The sequence below is a fragment of the Nelumbo lutea genome, chromosome 5 (assembly GCF_056320005.1).
Source record: "Nelumbo lutea isolate HS-2025 chromosome 5, American lotus-T2T, whole genome shotgun sequence".
Classification (NCBI taxonomy): Eukaryota; Viridiplantae; Streptophyta; class Magnoliopsida; order Proteales; family Nelumbonaceae; genus Nelumbo; species Nelumbo lutea.
This window is the reverse complement of record NC_142688.1, coordinates 14,974,435-14,990,937: the sequence shown is the minus strand read 5'-3', so window position 1 is coordinate 14,990,937 and position 16,503 is coordinate 14,974,435. Positions and strand designations below refer to the sequence as shown.

At 37.6% G+C, this 16,503-nt stretch overlaps 1 protein-coding gene across 1 annotated transcript; it reads left to right on the top strand.

The window, feature by feature from the left end:
• Positions 1-2,903: 2,903 nt before the first annotated feature.
• On the top strand, positions 2,904-14,722 carry LOC148850533 (Haloacid dehalogenase-like hydrolase (HAD) superfamily protein). Its single transcript, XM_088945112.1, has 11 exons — positions 2,904-3,584; positions 3,719-3,812; positions 4,306-4,350; positions 4,451-4,501; positions 4,788-4,862; positions 4,982-5,015; positions 13,659-13,714; positions 13,823-13,882; positions 14,135-14,194; positions 14,315-14,361; positions 14,487-14,722. The coding sequence occupies exons 1-11, from the start codon at positions 3,169-3,171 to the stop codon at positions 14,530-14,532; spliced, it is 984 nt and encodes a 327-aa protein (XP_088801238.1). The 5' UTR covers positions 2,904-3,168; the 3' UTR covers positions 14,533-14,722.
• The last annotated feature ends 1,781 nt before the right edge of the window (positions 14,723-16,503 follow it).

Genomic DNA, 16,503 nt, shown 5'->3' with positions numbered 1-16,503 from the left:
GTTAGGCTATTTCCATCTCAAAATCAATAGTTTATAAAGGATTGTGAGTTGTGAATACTCTGGCCCCTGTTTGCTTTTTATTAAGTTATACATTTATCCATATTAAGGCAATAACTCAATGATTATTTCAGTCATAAAAATTCATTATTAAAAGAGGTATTTTTATCATATTCAAGTGTTGACTATTTCCCCTTAGGTCGGAAAGTTATTTACCCACTTAGGAGACGTGGGTAAGTAATACTCAGGAAAATAAACTTTCCCTAGTCTTCACATAAATCTACAAAAATAAAAAATAGGATTCTTAATCAATACCAACTTTCCCCCTCACAAAATCCAGAAAAAGAACACCCCCTATGTGAGAGGGAAGTAGCAACTAGCAGAGTGGAGGATGAAAAAGTACATAGGTAGATATATGTATGTATGTGGTGGCACTCATGCATCCCGATCAGGATCATGAGCCACGGCACGCATGACATAAATGGTGTTTTGCCATCAATGTTGTTGTTCTAGAAAACGGTGACACATCAGCGCCACGTTGGAAAAATCAGTGCTTTAAAAAATGGTAACATGTTTGAAACCATTTTTCCATAAAAAATGGTACTCCAAACCACACCTTGAAAATCAAGAAGGCATGACCTAAGGAAATGCCGAATTCAACATTTTTTCAATTTAGAATTCACTACTGCCAACGAGGACATGATATAAACTTTTTATAATGGATACCAATACTGAAAACAGACATAAAACACTTGTAACAAGACAAACAGAAGTGGTGGTTATTGTCTCAGGAAACGTCCTACAACGCTTCCAACTCAGACATATACAGCAGCCAAACATATACTATATTGTCACAACTCATAACGACTGAAATCTGAATACATGCATCTTAAACCAGCTCGCTGAGGCCCGGACTTTTCCTTCAACCGCTGGGTCAGTTGGACCACCGTGGCTCAATCCTATTTGGTCAGGAATTATCAGGATCCTTTGACATGTTGATCCAGTTCTTAGTTGTAAGACATGAGAATCAGATATATGCAGCGTGGCCAGGAACTCGCATTAGTCGGTCCATAACATACGTAGACCCTCCGGCCGGTCTGTAAAAAATCCAATCCACAATACTTTTTCCGGTGGAAAACAAAATCCACCTAGACTGCATTTGGCGTTCCTTGTTTTAAAAGGACTCATCTCATTTTTCTTGTTAAAATCAGGCATTTTAAATATAAAAAGAGATAGATCCAGCCTTACATTGGGCCGGATTGGAGTCACACCCAAACACTAGTCCTGAATGATAGAAATACTTTTTCCGGTGGGAACGACAGGAACAGGATATTCGAAAATTGGAACGTCATGTTGGAGTCTAGTCAGCTACGACGTCTGCTTTAACCACGGACAGACGTGTCATTTCCGTCATATCTGATTTAACCAAGGACAGAGGTGTCATTTCTTGAAGATATTGGTCTTGTGTGGACTTGTCAAGTCTGATGTCTCATTCTCTCTTTCCATCTTAGGGATGCAAGTCGAGAAGGCTGGTCCAGTTTTAAGTTCAATGTAGGCTCATTCCTAATAATTCGGTCTCAACCTTGTGCAAGTTCTAGGTCAAGCCCCAATTATACAACATCATGTTAGTTTGGCTGTTCAATGAAGAGCCATTGATTGGAAATAAAAATCAGGGTTGATAAAAATTTAATCAACATCGTGACTATTTTAATAGGATAACCATCACGTAGAGAACTTGGATGTTCACATATTCAGAATTTGGGTAATTATTTCTCTTGTATATAAGGGTAAAATAAAAACCTGTGAATTTGTTAGATTGGCTGTCAATCCATTCAAAGTTGTATTATTAATAGGATAGATATATAAATAAAAATCAGGGTGTTCTAGAATTGATCATTTTCATTTTTAATTTTTTTATTTAAATATTTAATAATGGTTAATAGATATAATGGGGTATATGTTAATTTGGCTGTTCAACGAAGAGCCATTGATCATTCTATTTAAAAATTTTTTTAAATAATGGGGTATATTTTAGTTTGGCTTTTTGTATTATTAATAGGGATAAAATTAGAAAATCACGGTGTTAGTTTGGGTGATTGATTGATTTCATATCAATCAATTTGAATGTCTTTCTTGTGTGTTGGGTGATTGATTGATTTCATATCAGTTATCACCCAATCCAGTTGTTTCCTCTTTATTCTATTCAGTTCATAAATTCTTTTTTTTTTTTTTTATTTATCTTGAATAAAAAGAGAAAATAGATTATAACCACATTCGAGAATCTGAGATTAGTGAAAAAAAGTCTCAATTCCAATTCCATTAGGCCCAGAACCCCGGCCTAGCCCAATAGGCCCCGGGCCTGGGCTTGAAAATTAGGCCTGAGTGCCGGGCTAAGGCCTAGGCTGAGGCCTGTAACATTGATGCTAAGCCCAGCCCGGCCCATGATCAGGCCTATAGACTACCCAGAGGTTGAAATTTGAAATAGCTCCATATTTTATTCGCTCAATGGGCCATCAAACCATTGGGCTTTTTTTTGATAGATTGGAAATGATTTGGGCTTTTCAAAGTTTTACCAAATAAATACAACTTCTAACAATTTTATGTGGGGGCCCAGCTCGAAACATCAGAAGCCCGAATTAGGGCGTATGCTGGCTTTGCGGGGCTTTCACCAAACATAATTTATAGGCTTTCCATGTAGAAAGCAAGTAGCCGCTGCCTGAAAGCTCAAGCCCCCTCCTAAGACGGGCACAAATATGTCTTTCCGCGCTTGTTTTTAACGGCTTTAACGGTTAATAACGGTAGGTTTATAATCCATAGAATAGCCATTAAAATTAGGGAGACGGTTCAGCCCACGGTCTGAATTTCTAAGCTCAAAATACAGTTGAGATGGATGTCAGTTTGGAATTGATGCCAAGGTGGGCATTGGTGTGTGGAGGGGAGGTTTTCGGACATTGGTGTATAGTGTGAGGTTTTTTTTGACGCTTTGAATGTTTATAACTCTACAGTCAAAATCAGAAATCTACATTAGATCTGTCCGTATTTTTCCGTTATTACTGCCAAACATTGCTAGCCACACGAGCTACCCGCCAGATTTTCATCCTAACTTCGGAGCTCACACTCCCTCGGTGTCTGTCTCGCGAGAGTTCAGTGAATCCAATACAGCTTAGAGAGATGGCGTCGTCATCGTCTTCGATGCTGTCTCAACTCCTCCCTCCCGGTTCCTCCAGTTCTCGCCGTTTCACATCCCCTTTCCTCGCCGATTTCACTCCATCCACCTCTACCTCCATCTTAATATTCCCCAGTTCTATCTTGCTTCCTCGTAGGCTTCGCTCTTCTACGTTTCACAGCAGAAGATCTTTGAAGAAACCGCTCTCCATATCGGCTTCGTCCGCCCTTCAAGCTCTCATCTTCGACTGTGACGGCGTGATCCTCGAGTCCGAGCATTTGCATAGACAAGCCTATAACGATGCTTTTGCTCATTTCGATGTTCGTTGTCCATCTTCCTCTCCACAGCCTCTTTACTGGGACTCTGCATTTTACGACGAACTCCAAAATCGGATTGGTGGGGGAAAACCTAAAATGAGATGGTTTGTTATTCTTTCATTCGTTTTTCTTTCTTTCTTTCTTTTTTTTTTTTTTTTTCTTGAATGTAGTTTTGGCCTTCAAAGTTTTTAATTTCTTTTGTGCCGTTTTTGTTGATTGATGTCTTGTTGATTATCAGGTATTTTAAGGAGAATGGATGGCCATCTTCATCAATCTCTGAAACCCCTCCGGAAGACGATAATGCCAGAGAGAAGCTAATTGACACCTTTCAGGTATGTCTGCTGATATCCTGTTGATCAATTTGAGTTATTCGTTTTTGTTCTTATTGAAATCTCCTTGTTATTAGTAAGACTTAATAGTTGTATCTTATGAAGTCACCTGTTAACATTATTTGCAATTGGAACCCCAGGAGACTAACATTGCATATTATATCTGTTTGAAGGAAAGCAACATTTCAGAATGCAAGCTTATCAACCCATAGTTTTTTTTTTTTTTTTTTCAATAACAACATTGCTAAATTAGTTCTCTTTGATGACGAAATAAACTTATCATATTCAGTCTGGATAATAAGCATGTGGCTTCTTAATAAGCAGTCGTATGTGTTTTAGTTTCTTAGTTACTTCTTAATTTGCTTTTCCAGTTTCTCTGTTCTGCATAATAAGCATGTGGCTTATTCCCATACATATCTATATCCTTATGTATGTATTCAGTCATAGAAATGTATACACTCTATTTGCATTCTGACAATGTTTTACACTTTCATAGGACTGGAAAACTGAAAGGTACAAGGAAATAATCAGATCTGGATCTGTAAGGATAAAATTACCTATTCTATTCTATGTTGATCAGTTAGTGTGTCTGTAAATTTACTGGTCATTGTAAAGAATGCAGTTGATACTTTTATGTGCAGGTAAAACCCAGACCCGGAGTCATAAGACTGATGGATGAAGCCAAGGCTGCTGTAAGATTAATTAGATAACTTAAATTACAATAACTCCACCTTGGAACATTAACCCCTTTTATTTTCTGTATTTCTCTCTTATATATCAATCTGCTACTTAAGTCCTACTAATACATTTTGATTTTTCATGCATTCCTTACAAATGCAGTCTTCTCTGTGTACAGATTATATGTTTCATTGGCTCTTTCCCATCATATTGTACTGATTTGATCAACTTCCCCTAAAACAAGAAGTTTACAATAGCTTACCCAACAATTTTAAATAATTAATTTTCCCTCTTGTGTAGGGAATTAAACTAGCTGTTTGCTCTGCAGCAACCAAAGGTTCAGTTATTCTCTGTCTTGAAAACCTTATTGGAATTGTGAGTCCTTTTACTCTAACAGTATGATACTTTAACATTTATGAGTCTATCATATGGTTTTACTTGTGTACAACTTTGACTTGTAGGATTTATTATTTATAATTGTGTGCTTGTTGTAGGAGCGTTTTCAAGGTCTCGATTGCTTTCTTGCAGGTGAAAGTTTCTACTATACATTTAAAATCTGATAGCTTGGAAAATGTTGTTGCTACTGTTGATGGGAACATTGTTAACCAAGTAATTTTGGACCCTTTATCACTAAGCATGATCCTAAGATGATGGAAACACTATGTCAAAGAAAAAGGGGAACCACAGTTTATTCTTGCCTCATTTTCTTTTTTATTAATTGATACTAGACTTGACTATCATTCTGGATGCTTTTGATACTTACACTGCTTTATCAATATGTTGGGATTCTTTAATCTTAATATATAAACTTGAGCCTGATATGATGGAAGCATTTTCTAAAACAAAAAGGGAAAATTAAGATTATGTGATTGATCTTTGGCCATCGTTGTGGCTACTCTTTATAGGAATTCTGCTTCTTAAATAAGTTGAGATTCTTGATCTCTGATTTTGAACAAGATATGATGAAAAAGTATGCCAAAAAAATGAGACTAATGCTTTTATGTGGAAATTGTTTTGTAAATTTATTCTGTAATGAATGCCTTGCTAATATAGGTGCTTCTTAGTAAATTAATATTACTCTTACTTGGTGACTTTATGTCTAGGAAAAAGTATAGAATTCATGAATTGGAAATGGTTTATTAAACCTATATATTTGTACTAGTGTTTTCTCCATCAGAGAATGCTTATTCCAATTCATGCCATTTGACAATCTAGCATATTGCCTAAGATTTTGAGGCAGCACAATGTATGTTTTTCTTTTGATAACATGGTTGGAAGGAACCCAGCTTTCATGATAGGGAGGGGGGGTGCATTTTGATGAATTTTGTCATATGATTGCAAAAATAACATATTTTTAACATGTTTGAATTTTGATGGCATTTGCTCATTTACTGATTAGCGACCTGTTTATTTCCTGGAAGTGATCTTTGATCTTTGACTTGGTTTAGGTAGATGAGGCTTTCCTCAATTGAGATATATAGAAGTTAGTTAAGCAAGCTTTGTCATTATAATAGCTATCTCATGCTCTTTTATACCTGTCAATTTATCAGTTTTCAATTCCATGTTGGATCAACAGAACTAGGTGGACAAATTGGGAGTTAATTTCTCCTGTTAGTGGGCCCTTGAAACTAGTGTTTGTGCATGTTTCTTTTTCATGTTGGAGCTCCCATGGTCTATGCTGTTCCCCAGGGCAAGTCTTTTTATTTTTGAGACTAGGTTGCTGTGCGAATTGAAATAACTTCTTTGTTGTATTTCATTGCATCTGAGAGCACAAATGAAACTATTTCTAGTTGCTAAAAAAATAGAAAATTTAGATTTTTTAATTAATTCATATCTGTTTTATTTCTCTCTCAATGACCAGCAACCATACCATGTTAGATCATAGCATTGAGAAATAAAATTCTGTGAAAAATTAAATGGAGTTATATGCTATTTCATGTGGCTTTATGCTGGAAATCAATGAGGTTATTGTTGTGTATTGTGATAATTGGAATAGTAGAGTCCCTATGTTGAATTAAAGTCATTTACATGTAACCTTGTTTAGGAAAATTTGTTTTTTTGCTATTTTGTCATTTTTGTTTCATTTGGAGTTTCTAAGATTTTGTTTTGAGTGATTTCTGAAAAAAAAAAAATATATCAAGCACAAGGTTTGGTTATGTTGGGCATTTCTTATTTAGATAAGTCAAGCAATTTCACCTTTCCTTGGTTGATGTTTTCAGAGCCCTTCATCTTAGAGACTTGGATGCAACTGCGCCTTTTCTTTGGGGGTGATTTTGTTACTTGGTTGTCAACCAAAATGTGTTGCTCTGTAACAGTACAATAAATCTTTCTGACCCTTCATTTCACATAAACCTTTCTGTACTTTAGAATCTTATCAGAAGTCAGAATCCAGTCCAGTTCTTATATTCATTTCAAAAGCCTTTCTCCTGCATCAATTGGTGGTAACGTGGGTTTCCCTTGTTGTCCGTTATTTACCTTCATCTATGTTTTGGAACAGCTACAGTAACCCGAACCAGTGAAGAAGGAAGAAGAAGATGAGGAAGAAGACAAGAGAAAGAGAGAACAAGAGGGTTTAGTCGAAACTGATTAGTCTCCCATTCAATCGACCCCCTAATGTTTATTAGGTTCTAATTACACTTACAAAGACTAAACTGCCCTCACTTAAGTGTGGGGCAGAGTACTCTAATAAAAACAGCCACATAAGCAAAGTACTTAACTGACATGAGATTACTAAACTACCCCTATTCGGCTCACTCTAACACTCCCCCTCAAGCTGGAGAATATATGTCATATAATCCCAACTCACTTTCCTTGAGTTTAGAGCTTTTGTAAACAAATCTGCCCATTGATCATTTGAGCCCACATGTTCTGTGTTTTATCTCTCCAGCAAGGACTTTCTCCCTCACAAAGTGGCAATCAACCTCTATGTGCTTTGTTCTCTCATGAAATACAGGATTGTATGAGATATGGAGTGCAGCTTGGTTGTCACAATACAGTCTCATAGGTTTATCCATGTGAAACCCAATTTCTTGTAGAAGATTCCTCAACCACACTAACTCATAGGTAGTATGTGCCATGGCCCTATACTTAGCTTCAACACTACTTCTGGCCACAACCGTCTGCTTTTTACTCTTCCATGTCACAAGATTTCCTCCAAGAAATGTGCAATAGCCCGTAGTAGATTCTCTATCATTCACTGAGACTGCCCAGTCTGCATCTATATACCCCACTACTTCAAGTTTTCCTCCTGGTTTATACAATAGTCCACAGCCTGGAGCTCCTTTCAGATACCTCACAATTCTAAGAATTGCATCCCAGTGAGGTATACGGGGGTCCTGCATGAATTGGCTCACCACACCGACTGCAAAGGATATGTCGGGTCTCGTGATAGTCGGATAGTTCAGCTTCCCCACTAGTCGTCTATACCTTCCAGGATCTTCAAATACTTCTCCTGTATCACTGCTCAACTTAACATTTGGTTCCATAGGGGTCTCAGCCGGTTTTGCACCTAACAGTCCTGTTTCTTCCAATAGATCAAGAACATATTTTCTTTGGCACAGATTTATACCTTGTTTTGACCTGACAACCTCTATTCCCAAGAAATACTTCAATGTTCCAAGATCTTTTGTTTGGAAATGATTTTGCAGAAATACCTTTAATTTGTCAATCTCCAATTTATCGCTGCCAGTAATGACAATATCATCCACATGGACCACTAATAAAATCTTTCCAGCTTCTGAGTCATAGCTGAACACTGAGTGATCTACCTGGCATTGCTTCATTCCAAAACTCTTCACCACTTCACTGAACTTCCCAAACCAAGCACGCGGCGATTGTTTCAACCCATAAATTGCCTTCTTCAATCTGCATACCTTACCATCCTCCCCTTGAGCAACAAACCCAGGTGGTTGCTCCATATATACCTCCTCCACAAGATCACCATGGAGAAAGGCATTCTTTATATCAAGCTGAAACAAAGGCCAATCATACATAACTGCCAGGGAAATTAGTACACGAATAGAACCAATCTTAGCCACCAGAGAGAATGTCTCCATGTAGTCCACTCCATACAACTGTGAATAACCTTTAGCAACAAGTCTGGCCTTCAGACGCTCCATACTACCATTTGGCAAGTATTTCACAGTATACACCCATTTACAACCCACAACATGCTTACCAGGTGGGAGAGTAGTAAGTTCCCACGTTTGAGTATGTTGAAGAGTAGAAAGTTCCTCCTCCAATGTCCATTGCCAATCAGGTGAACTGAGAGCTTCTTGAACATTGTTAGGTATGGAAATAGAGGATAAAAGGGAAACAAACTGGCAATGTGAGGTAGAAAGATGAGATAATGAAACAAAATTGGAAATGGGATGGAGGGTAGAACTGCATTTACCTTTCTGTAAGGCAATGGGTAGGTCAAGGTTTGAAGGTTCAACAATAGGAGTCATGAGAGGATCCGCAAATGAGGTAGAAGCTGGAGGAGGGGCCGCTGTCGTTCGACGTGTATACACTTGCCGGATTGGTGGACGTTCGGTGGTGATCTGCACGTGATGAAGTGATGAGTCTACTCCAACAACAACATCTGGAACTGGATCACTGGCAGGAAGAGGAAGAGGAAGGACAGGTGGAGACGAAGGCGCTTCAGGACTTGAGAAGAAGGGGACATACTCAAAAAATGTGACATCAGGGCAGACATAGCACTTTCGGGTAATGGGGTTATAACACTTGTACCATTTTTGAGTCCGTGAGTAGCCAATGAAGACACATTTAATTGAGCGTGCATCTAGCTTGTCTATTCCAGGGCTCAAATTGTGGACAAAGCACACACAACCAAAGACACGAGGAATTAATGGGAATGGAGATAAAGTGGGAAACAATATGGAGAAGGGGGACCGACCATGAAGGATGAAGGAGGGCATCCGATTAATGAAAAAACATGCAGTGAGTACAACATCACTCCAAAACCGTTTAGGAACATTCATGTGGTGAAGAATAGACCGAGCAGTTTCAAGAAGCTGACGGTTCTTCCGTTCAGCTACCCCATTTTGTTGAGGGGTGAATGCACATGATGTCTGATGAATAATGCCATGTTGTTCTAAATATTGTTGAAATGAAGTAAGAAAGTATTCACGACCATTATCTGAACGGAGAATTTTGATTGGAACACCAAATTGTGTGCTTATTTTAGCATGGAATTTTAAAAAAATGGAAAACAATTCACTTCTTTCTTTTATTAAGTAAATCCATGTCATTCTTGAACAATCATCAATAAAAGAGACAAAATACTTGTACCCATTATAAGACTATTTTGATTGGACCCCAAACATCTGAATGAACCAAAGAAAAATGACTCAACATATGACTCTCAACTCTTGGACTGAAGGACACACGGCGATGTTTCCCAAACTGACATGACTCGCATTGCAAAACTGACAAATGACTCAATGACGGGACCAAAATCTTGAGAGCCTTGAGAGATGGATGTCCCAGTTGGCAATGCCATTGTAGAGGAGTAAGTGAAGTCTGAAGAGCAATTGAAGATCCACCATCGTCAAGATAATACAATCCACCAGCTTCATGCCCCCCACCAATCTTCTTCCTCGTCTTGAGATCTTGAAAAACACAAGTGGAAGGAAAGAAGGTAACAGAACAGTTAAGAGCTTTGGTTATTTTACTAACAAACATAAGATTGAATGGAAACTTAGGGACATATAAAATAGATGATAAGGGCACAAAAGCCATGTCAACATTACCAACACCACATATGGGGGATGAGGACCCATTGGCAAGTGTAACAGTTTGTGATGTGGATGTTTCAGAAAGAGAAGAGAACACACCTGGAGTCCCGATCATATGATCTGAGGCTCCAGAGTCAATAATCCAGGGAGAGGTTTTAGATGACATGCAAGCAATACCTGATTGGGCAAGTGTGGCAGTGGTATGCTGTGAAGTAGTTTGAAGGAACCATTCATACTCATCACGCGGTACGCTCACCATCTCCCTCCCAGAGGTAGATGTAGATGTGGGAGGAGTTCGGTCTGCCAGTTTAGCGTCACTGATATCAACCTCACCTACTACAGCATGATTAGCCCATTTAGAGGGAGGGCCATGTAGATCATAACAGAAATTCACTGTGTGTCCCTCTCTACCACAATGAGTACATTTCCTTGTAGAGTTATTCTTCCCTCAACCACGACCTCCCCCTGAGTCACGACCACCCCGACTAATCATGGAACTGCCACGGCCTCCTCGGGGAGCATGACCTCCCCCTCTTGTACTATGTCCACCCCTCTAGTTGTCACAAGATCAGCACAATAAATGTGTTGCTCTGTAACAGTACAATAAATCTTTCTGACCCTTCATTTCATATAAACCTTTCTGTACTTTAGAATCTTATTGGAAGTCAGAACCCAGTCTAGTTCTTATATTCATTTCAAAAGCCTTTCTCCTGCATCAATTGGTGGTAACATGGGTTTCCCTTGTTGTCCTTTATTTACCTTCATCTATGTTTTGGAGCAGCTACAGTAACCCGAACCAGTGAAGAAGGAAGAAGAAGATGAGGAAGAAGACAAGAGAAAGAGAGAACAGGAGGGTTTAGTTGAAACTGATTAGTCTCCCATTCAGTCGACCCCCTAATGTTTATTAGGTTCTAATTACACTTACAAAGACTAAACTGCCCTCACTTAAGTGTGGGGCAGAGTACTCTAATAAAAACAGCCACATAAGCAAAGTACTTAACTGACATGAGATTACTAAACTACCCCTATTCGGCTCACTCTAACAATCTAGAATAAGTTCTCTTGTTTTGTGAACAAGATGCTTGCCAGATAAAAGAAGCAAAGGTGAAAACAAGAGAATTTATTCTAGATCTTTTGCAATAGAAGAAACTATGAAAAGAATGTTTTCAGCATCCATTCCTCTTCTCAAACAGGGTTAGGTTTTCAAATGACACTAACTGACATGATTCTGATTTAAATTCCAACAGCATGACAGCACTAAAGAGTGAACTTCTATATAAATTTGTTAGCAGATGCAATAAAATTTACAGGTTGAAGCTTAGTTTTAGTCTCAGATCTTGACGGAAGCTTGATTTAATGGATTGTTATTATTAAAGTGATATGTTGGAAGCATTCTTTCAATCTATACTTGTGAAAGGATGCCTTGAAAAAAACCTATGTTTTATTGGGAGCATCTTTTATTGTGGCAAAAATTCAAAGAACTAGAGAAAGATGATGCCTTGAAAAAAAAGCTGAACTTGGGAAAAGATGAAGGCAAAGCTTGACAACAAGTTCTTATCATTGGAATACTCTCAAAGTGTCTGCTAAAACTCTCATCAGTTAATGGTAGAAGAATGATCAAAGGGTGGAAGGTTTCACTAAATAGTTGTGCAAACTATTAGTCATTGATTTAAGTGAAAGTGAGTCTACTGGTAACCAAGTGTATTTGCTGTGTTGAAATAAAAACTACATGGTAAGCTGATAATGCACCTATTGATTCACTTGAGGAAGGTTTGGTGCTTAAATCTGGGGAAAACTTAGATTTCAGCATTCAAGAGTTATGAAAAAAGAGAGTACTCAGGATGAAAGGGTTGTTTCAATTTCAACAAGAAAAAATGGTATCCATCACAAAAGAGAGGGATAAGGAGAACGAGATCTTCATGAACACAAGTTTCTACAAGCCAAATCCAATCGTTAACTGCTACCTTGTGAATAAAACAGTTCTAACTTGCACAGCTTGCGTTGGTTTTGTGTGACCTTGGACTCATTGGATATTTAACTGGAAAACCTATTCACTGACACCAAAATATGCGAAAAGAATGAGCTTCACCCTTAAGAAAAGTGATGAACCTATTCAAATGAACGGAGCTTATGAGTGTATGAAGAAACCTGCTTATGCTCAAGTGAATCTAACCAAATAATAGATGAACAGGAAGAAAAAAATTTAGCATGTAATGTTGAACCAGAACATGAGAAGTTTGATCCTTATTGTTAAAAAGAACCTCATTGTTGGATAGGTCTTTGACTGTTCCAAAGACCATGCTACAAAGTCCCTCCGGAGTAGTTTGACTTCATTTTCCATCGATTTACTCGCTGTTGCAAATTCAACAAAAACAATGACCAAAACACAACCTACCAATTAGCAGGCTTTCAAGGGATACAGGCAAGAGGTCTGTGGATCATTTATATCCTCCTGTCATGTGTTGCCACATAGTACATGATTTCCGTTTTTGGTCTTAACAAGGAATAATACATGATCCTTTAACAGATTACCTCAACCAAAAACTTATCTGTAATTATTACATAGTCAAAGAATGATTTGGGATTAATTTCATCAATAACCTTATTGACTGTTTTACAGGGCCTAAAATATGAAGTTGTCTTTCAGAAGAAGAAAACTAGAAAGGTTTAGGGTTATCCTGAGTCTCCATGGGTCAAGCAACTTTGGGTCTATGGACAACTGTAAATAGCTGTCACTGTTTGTGATGAAGCGCAATCCGGCCGGTCTTAGCTGTCAACGACCTTGCTTCTGAACTGGGTAGCAGGGAACCTGAGACGGAGGAGATGAGGAAGCTCCGGGGGGGAACCCGGGGTAGCGGCTCCGAAGCTCAAGTTAGAATCCTTCAAAAGCAAGATAACACCAGATAGCGCAAAGTTCGCATACCTCGTTTGTTGGGGGCAGGGGGCTCTTATAATTACTTCGCGCACTCGCTCTGAGGCCCTTGTCAGCTCGGGTATGATTACCCTTGCTCTTGTCAATTCGGTTGTCGTCCTTTCTGCTGGGACAGAACCGTCACTGCCTAACCGTCTCTCTAACTGGAGATGGCGGTGTCAGTGGCAGTGGCAGGTGTCCGTTTAGAGCGCGGCCGCCAAGCGTCAGATCCCAAGTCAGTCAGGTGCGGCGCCCTCGGGCACGGACTTCCTCAGTGTCAGGCATGGTACGACTTGTTCGGTTTTGGTGCCCAGAAGGTGATGCGGAGTGGTGAGCGAGGCGAAGTCTTGAGTTCGGAGGTATCTATAGGGCAGGTCAGTTCGGCGAGGTGTATCCCGAACTGTTACAAGGTTGGCCAGTTTGGCGAGGTATATTCCGAGCTGTTACAAGGTTGGCCAGTTCGGCGAGGTATATTCCGAGCTGTTACAAGGATAAACAAGCAACATTTTTCTATATTTGCAGGTGATGACGTGAAGGAAAAGAAGCCTGATCCATCAATTTATTTAACAGCTTCTAAGGTAATGTATCTTCAATTTATCATCCATCTTTTGTTCTCATACAGATGATCTTTTGCTATTTACTTGGTTACTTGTAGTGATAGACCTGTAAAATATTATACCATGCAGAGGCTAGGTGTGTTAGGAAAAAATTGTTTGGTGGTGGAGGATAGCATCATTGGACTTCAGGTAGATCTCATACTTCATAATGATCATTTGAAACGTTGCTGATTAAAACTTTGGAAGGATTGATGATACACTACTGTTAAGAGTTGCTTGGATGGGCAACTCGACTGAGTAAATTTTAATTAGGCTTGACAGTAATTTCATCAATTCAGTACCAGTTTTTGAGTCATTGTCATAAGTTCTGGCTTTTGTCATTGCACGTTGAAACCCCTGGTTGAGAACCGAGGCTAAGTGGAAGTTTGTTACTTTTTTTAGGCCGCAACAAAAGCAGGAATGTCATGTTTAATAACTTACACATCGTCCACAGCTAACCAGGTAAATCTGTTGCATTCACCAGTAGTTTTAAATAAAAGAAGGATAAATGATAATTGAATTTTTCTCATAATATTGAACCTGAGAATCGTATTGAGATGAGTTGATATTTGACTAATGTAGGATTTCAAGGATGCAATTGCAATTTATCCTGATTTAAGTAATGTGAGGTAGGTAATGATTCCATGTCATCATAATTATCAAAAAAAAAAAAAAAAGATTCCATGTCATCATGGTTGATACTGGAATTTTGTCGTTAATTTGACATTCATGTTTATGGGTCCTGTTTTTGCAGGTTGAGCGACCTGGAGTTGTTGCTTGAAACTGTGGTTGCTGCTTAGTTAATGTTCAATTTATTGCTTAGATTTTAGCAAATATGATCGGGTAGTCTCATTTGAAACTGAAGGTAACATGCCTTCCAATTATTATTATTATTGTAACTTATCGAGACCAGATAAATTGAATGGTCCTCTTGTAAAAAGAAAAAGGGTAAAATACAAAAACCTCCATACGGAGAGGCTTTTGTGTTTCCATCGAGAGAGAGCTGTTTATGGACGTCGGCTACTTGGAGGAGTTGCAGAGGATCCTAATAAGAAGACACCGATTTGTATGTAAAAATAATTCATAAAAGGGTAAAATCGATATTTGGAAAAAAAATTGATGTATCATTCTAACTTTTTTCCATCTCGGTCAGTGATGGAAGGAAGGTTTCTGTTGAATTTCTCAAAAATTCAGGGGAGGCATTTGTTATAATAAAACTATAGGGGAGATTTTTATGATTGTAAAAAATTTTAGGGGAGGTTTTTGTATTTTATCCAAAAAAAGCTATGGCAGACCCATTATGGTATTCTTTATATAATTAACTAGTTGGAAAAAAATGTTAGGTTTTATTGGGCTTAAAACTTAGAGGTATAAAACGGGCCATACCGTGTTGGCCCGCAGGCCATCTTGGGTCATGTTGCCCTCCCAAGGGATAATTTGGGGGGTCAGCCCAGCATGGCCCACGGTCCAAGCCCGTATGGGGTTGTGCGGGTTGTAGGTCGTGTCGTGCTGGGCCATAGGTCGAGCCAGACTTTTTTTATTTTTTTTTTGACATTGTTGATTTTTTTTTATTTTTTGTCAAGTAAAATTAAAATTTTTAACTTTCCTTTGGGAATTATTTGAAAAAATAAAAAATCTAAGAAATGAAAAAAATACTTAACCAAATAAGAAGTCAAAGAGACAAAAGCTCAAACTGAATAACAAATTGAAACAAAAATAGGAATTTTATTTCACTTAAATTTGAATGATACAAGAATTGAAAAAATAGAATTAAATAAATTAAATTCACTTAAATATCAAATAAATTAAATAAAATTAAAACAAAATTTACAATAATTTGAAAAAATGTTATACAACTATTGAATATGCAAAAAATATTGACTTCATCAATTTCTTCTATTGTTCTTAACTTTGATCATCTGTTTCAAGTGAAACATCAAGTGTAGTGTCATGCCCTCATTTGTCTTGTAATCTATCTTCAGCATCCAGTCAATCTTTAAAGCAGATGCACATCTCTAGACTTTCATCATTTATATAATTTCTATTGTCGTCTAACACCGTAATACATGCACTAAAACAAAACTCCAATGGAACTATACACATTGGAGGGGTTAGTAGATCATGTGCCATGGCGGAGAGAACTAGATAACTTTTTGCATGATCACTCCACCATGTTAGAATATCAAAATTATTTGTTCCCTCCGAGGTGAAGGAAGAATCACCTAAAGTAGGAAAAAAATGCTTGTAAATAAAATTTGATTTTAGTAAATGAACTTATTCTCGAGGTAATGGATTTATGGCTCTTACTTATTAAATAAAAATGACTTTTCTCTTCCACTACTAGACTCAAGTTCAGAAGTGGAAGATGCAGCTGTACAAGTTGTAGAATTTTTATTATTCATTGTTAATTCAGATTCATATAAACTATACATTTTAAATAATAAACTATTAATTTCTTTTTAATTATCAATTTCAATATTCATATTTCCACAATATGTTTCAAGTAAAATATCTAAACCATCTTTCCTAATCCTAGGATCTAATATTGTAGCTAAGCAATAAAGATGAGAAATGTTCTCCCAATATTTTTTTAAATTTATTTTCCATTATTTCAACAATACTTTTAAATTGTGGGTTCTTTCTATATTTTGCAAAACAATCACTAATCATCATTAATTGATAAGCTAAATTACAATTAGTTGGATAATAAATACCCGATAATTCATTAGTTGCATCATAAAAATGTTTTAAAAAATCTCTTATAGAAATTG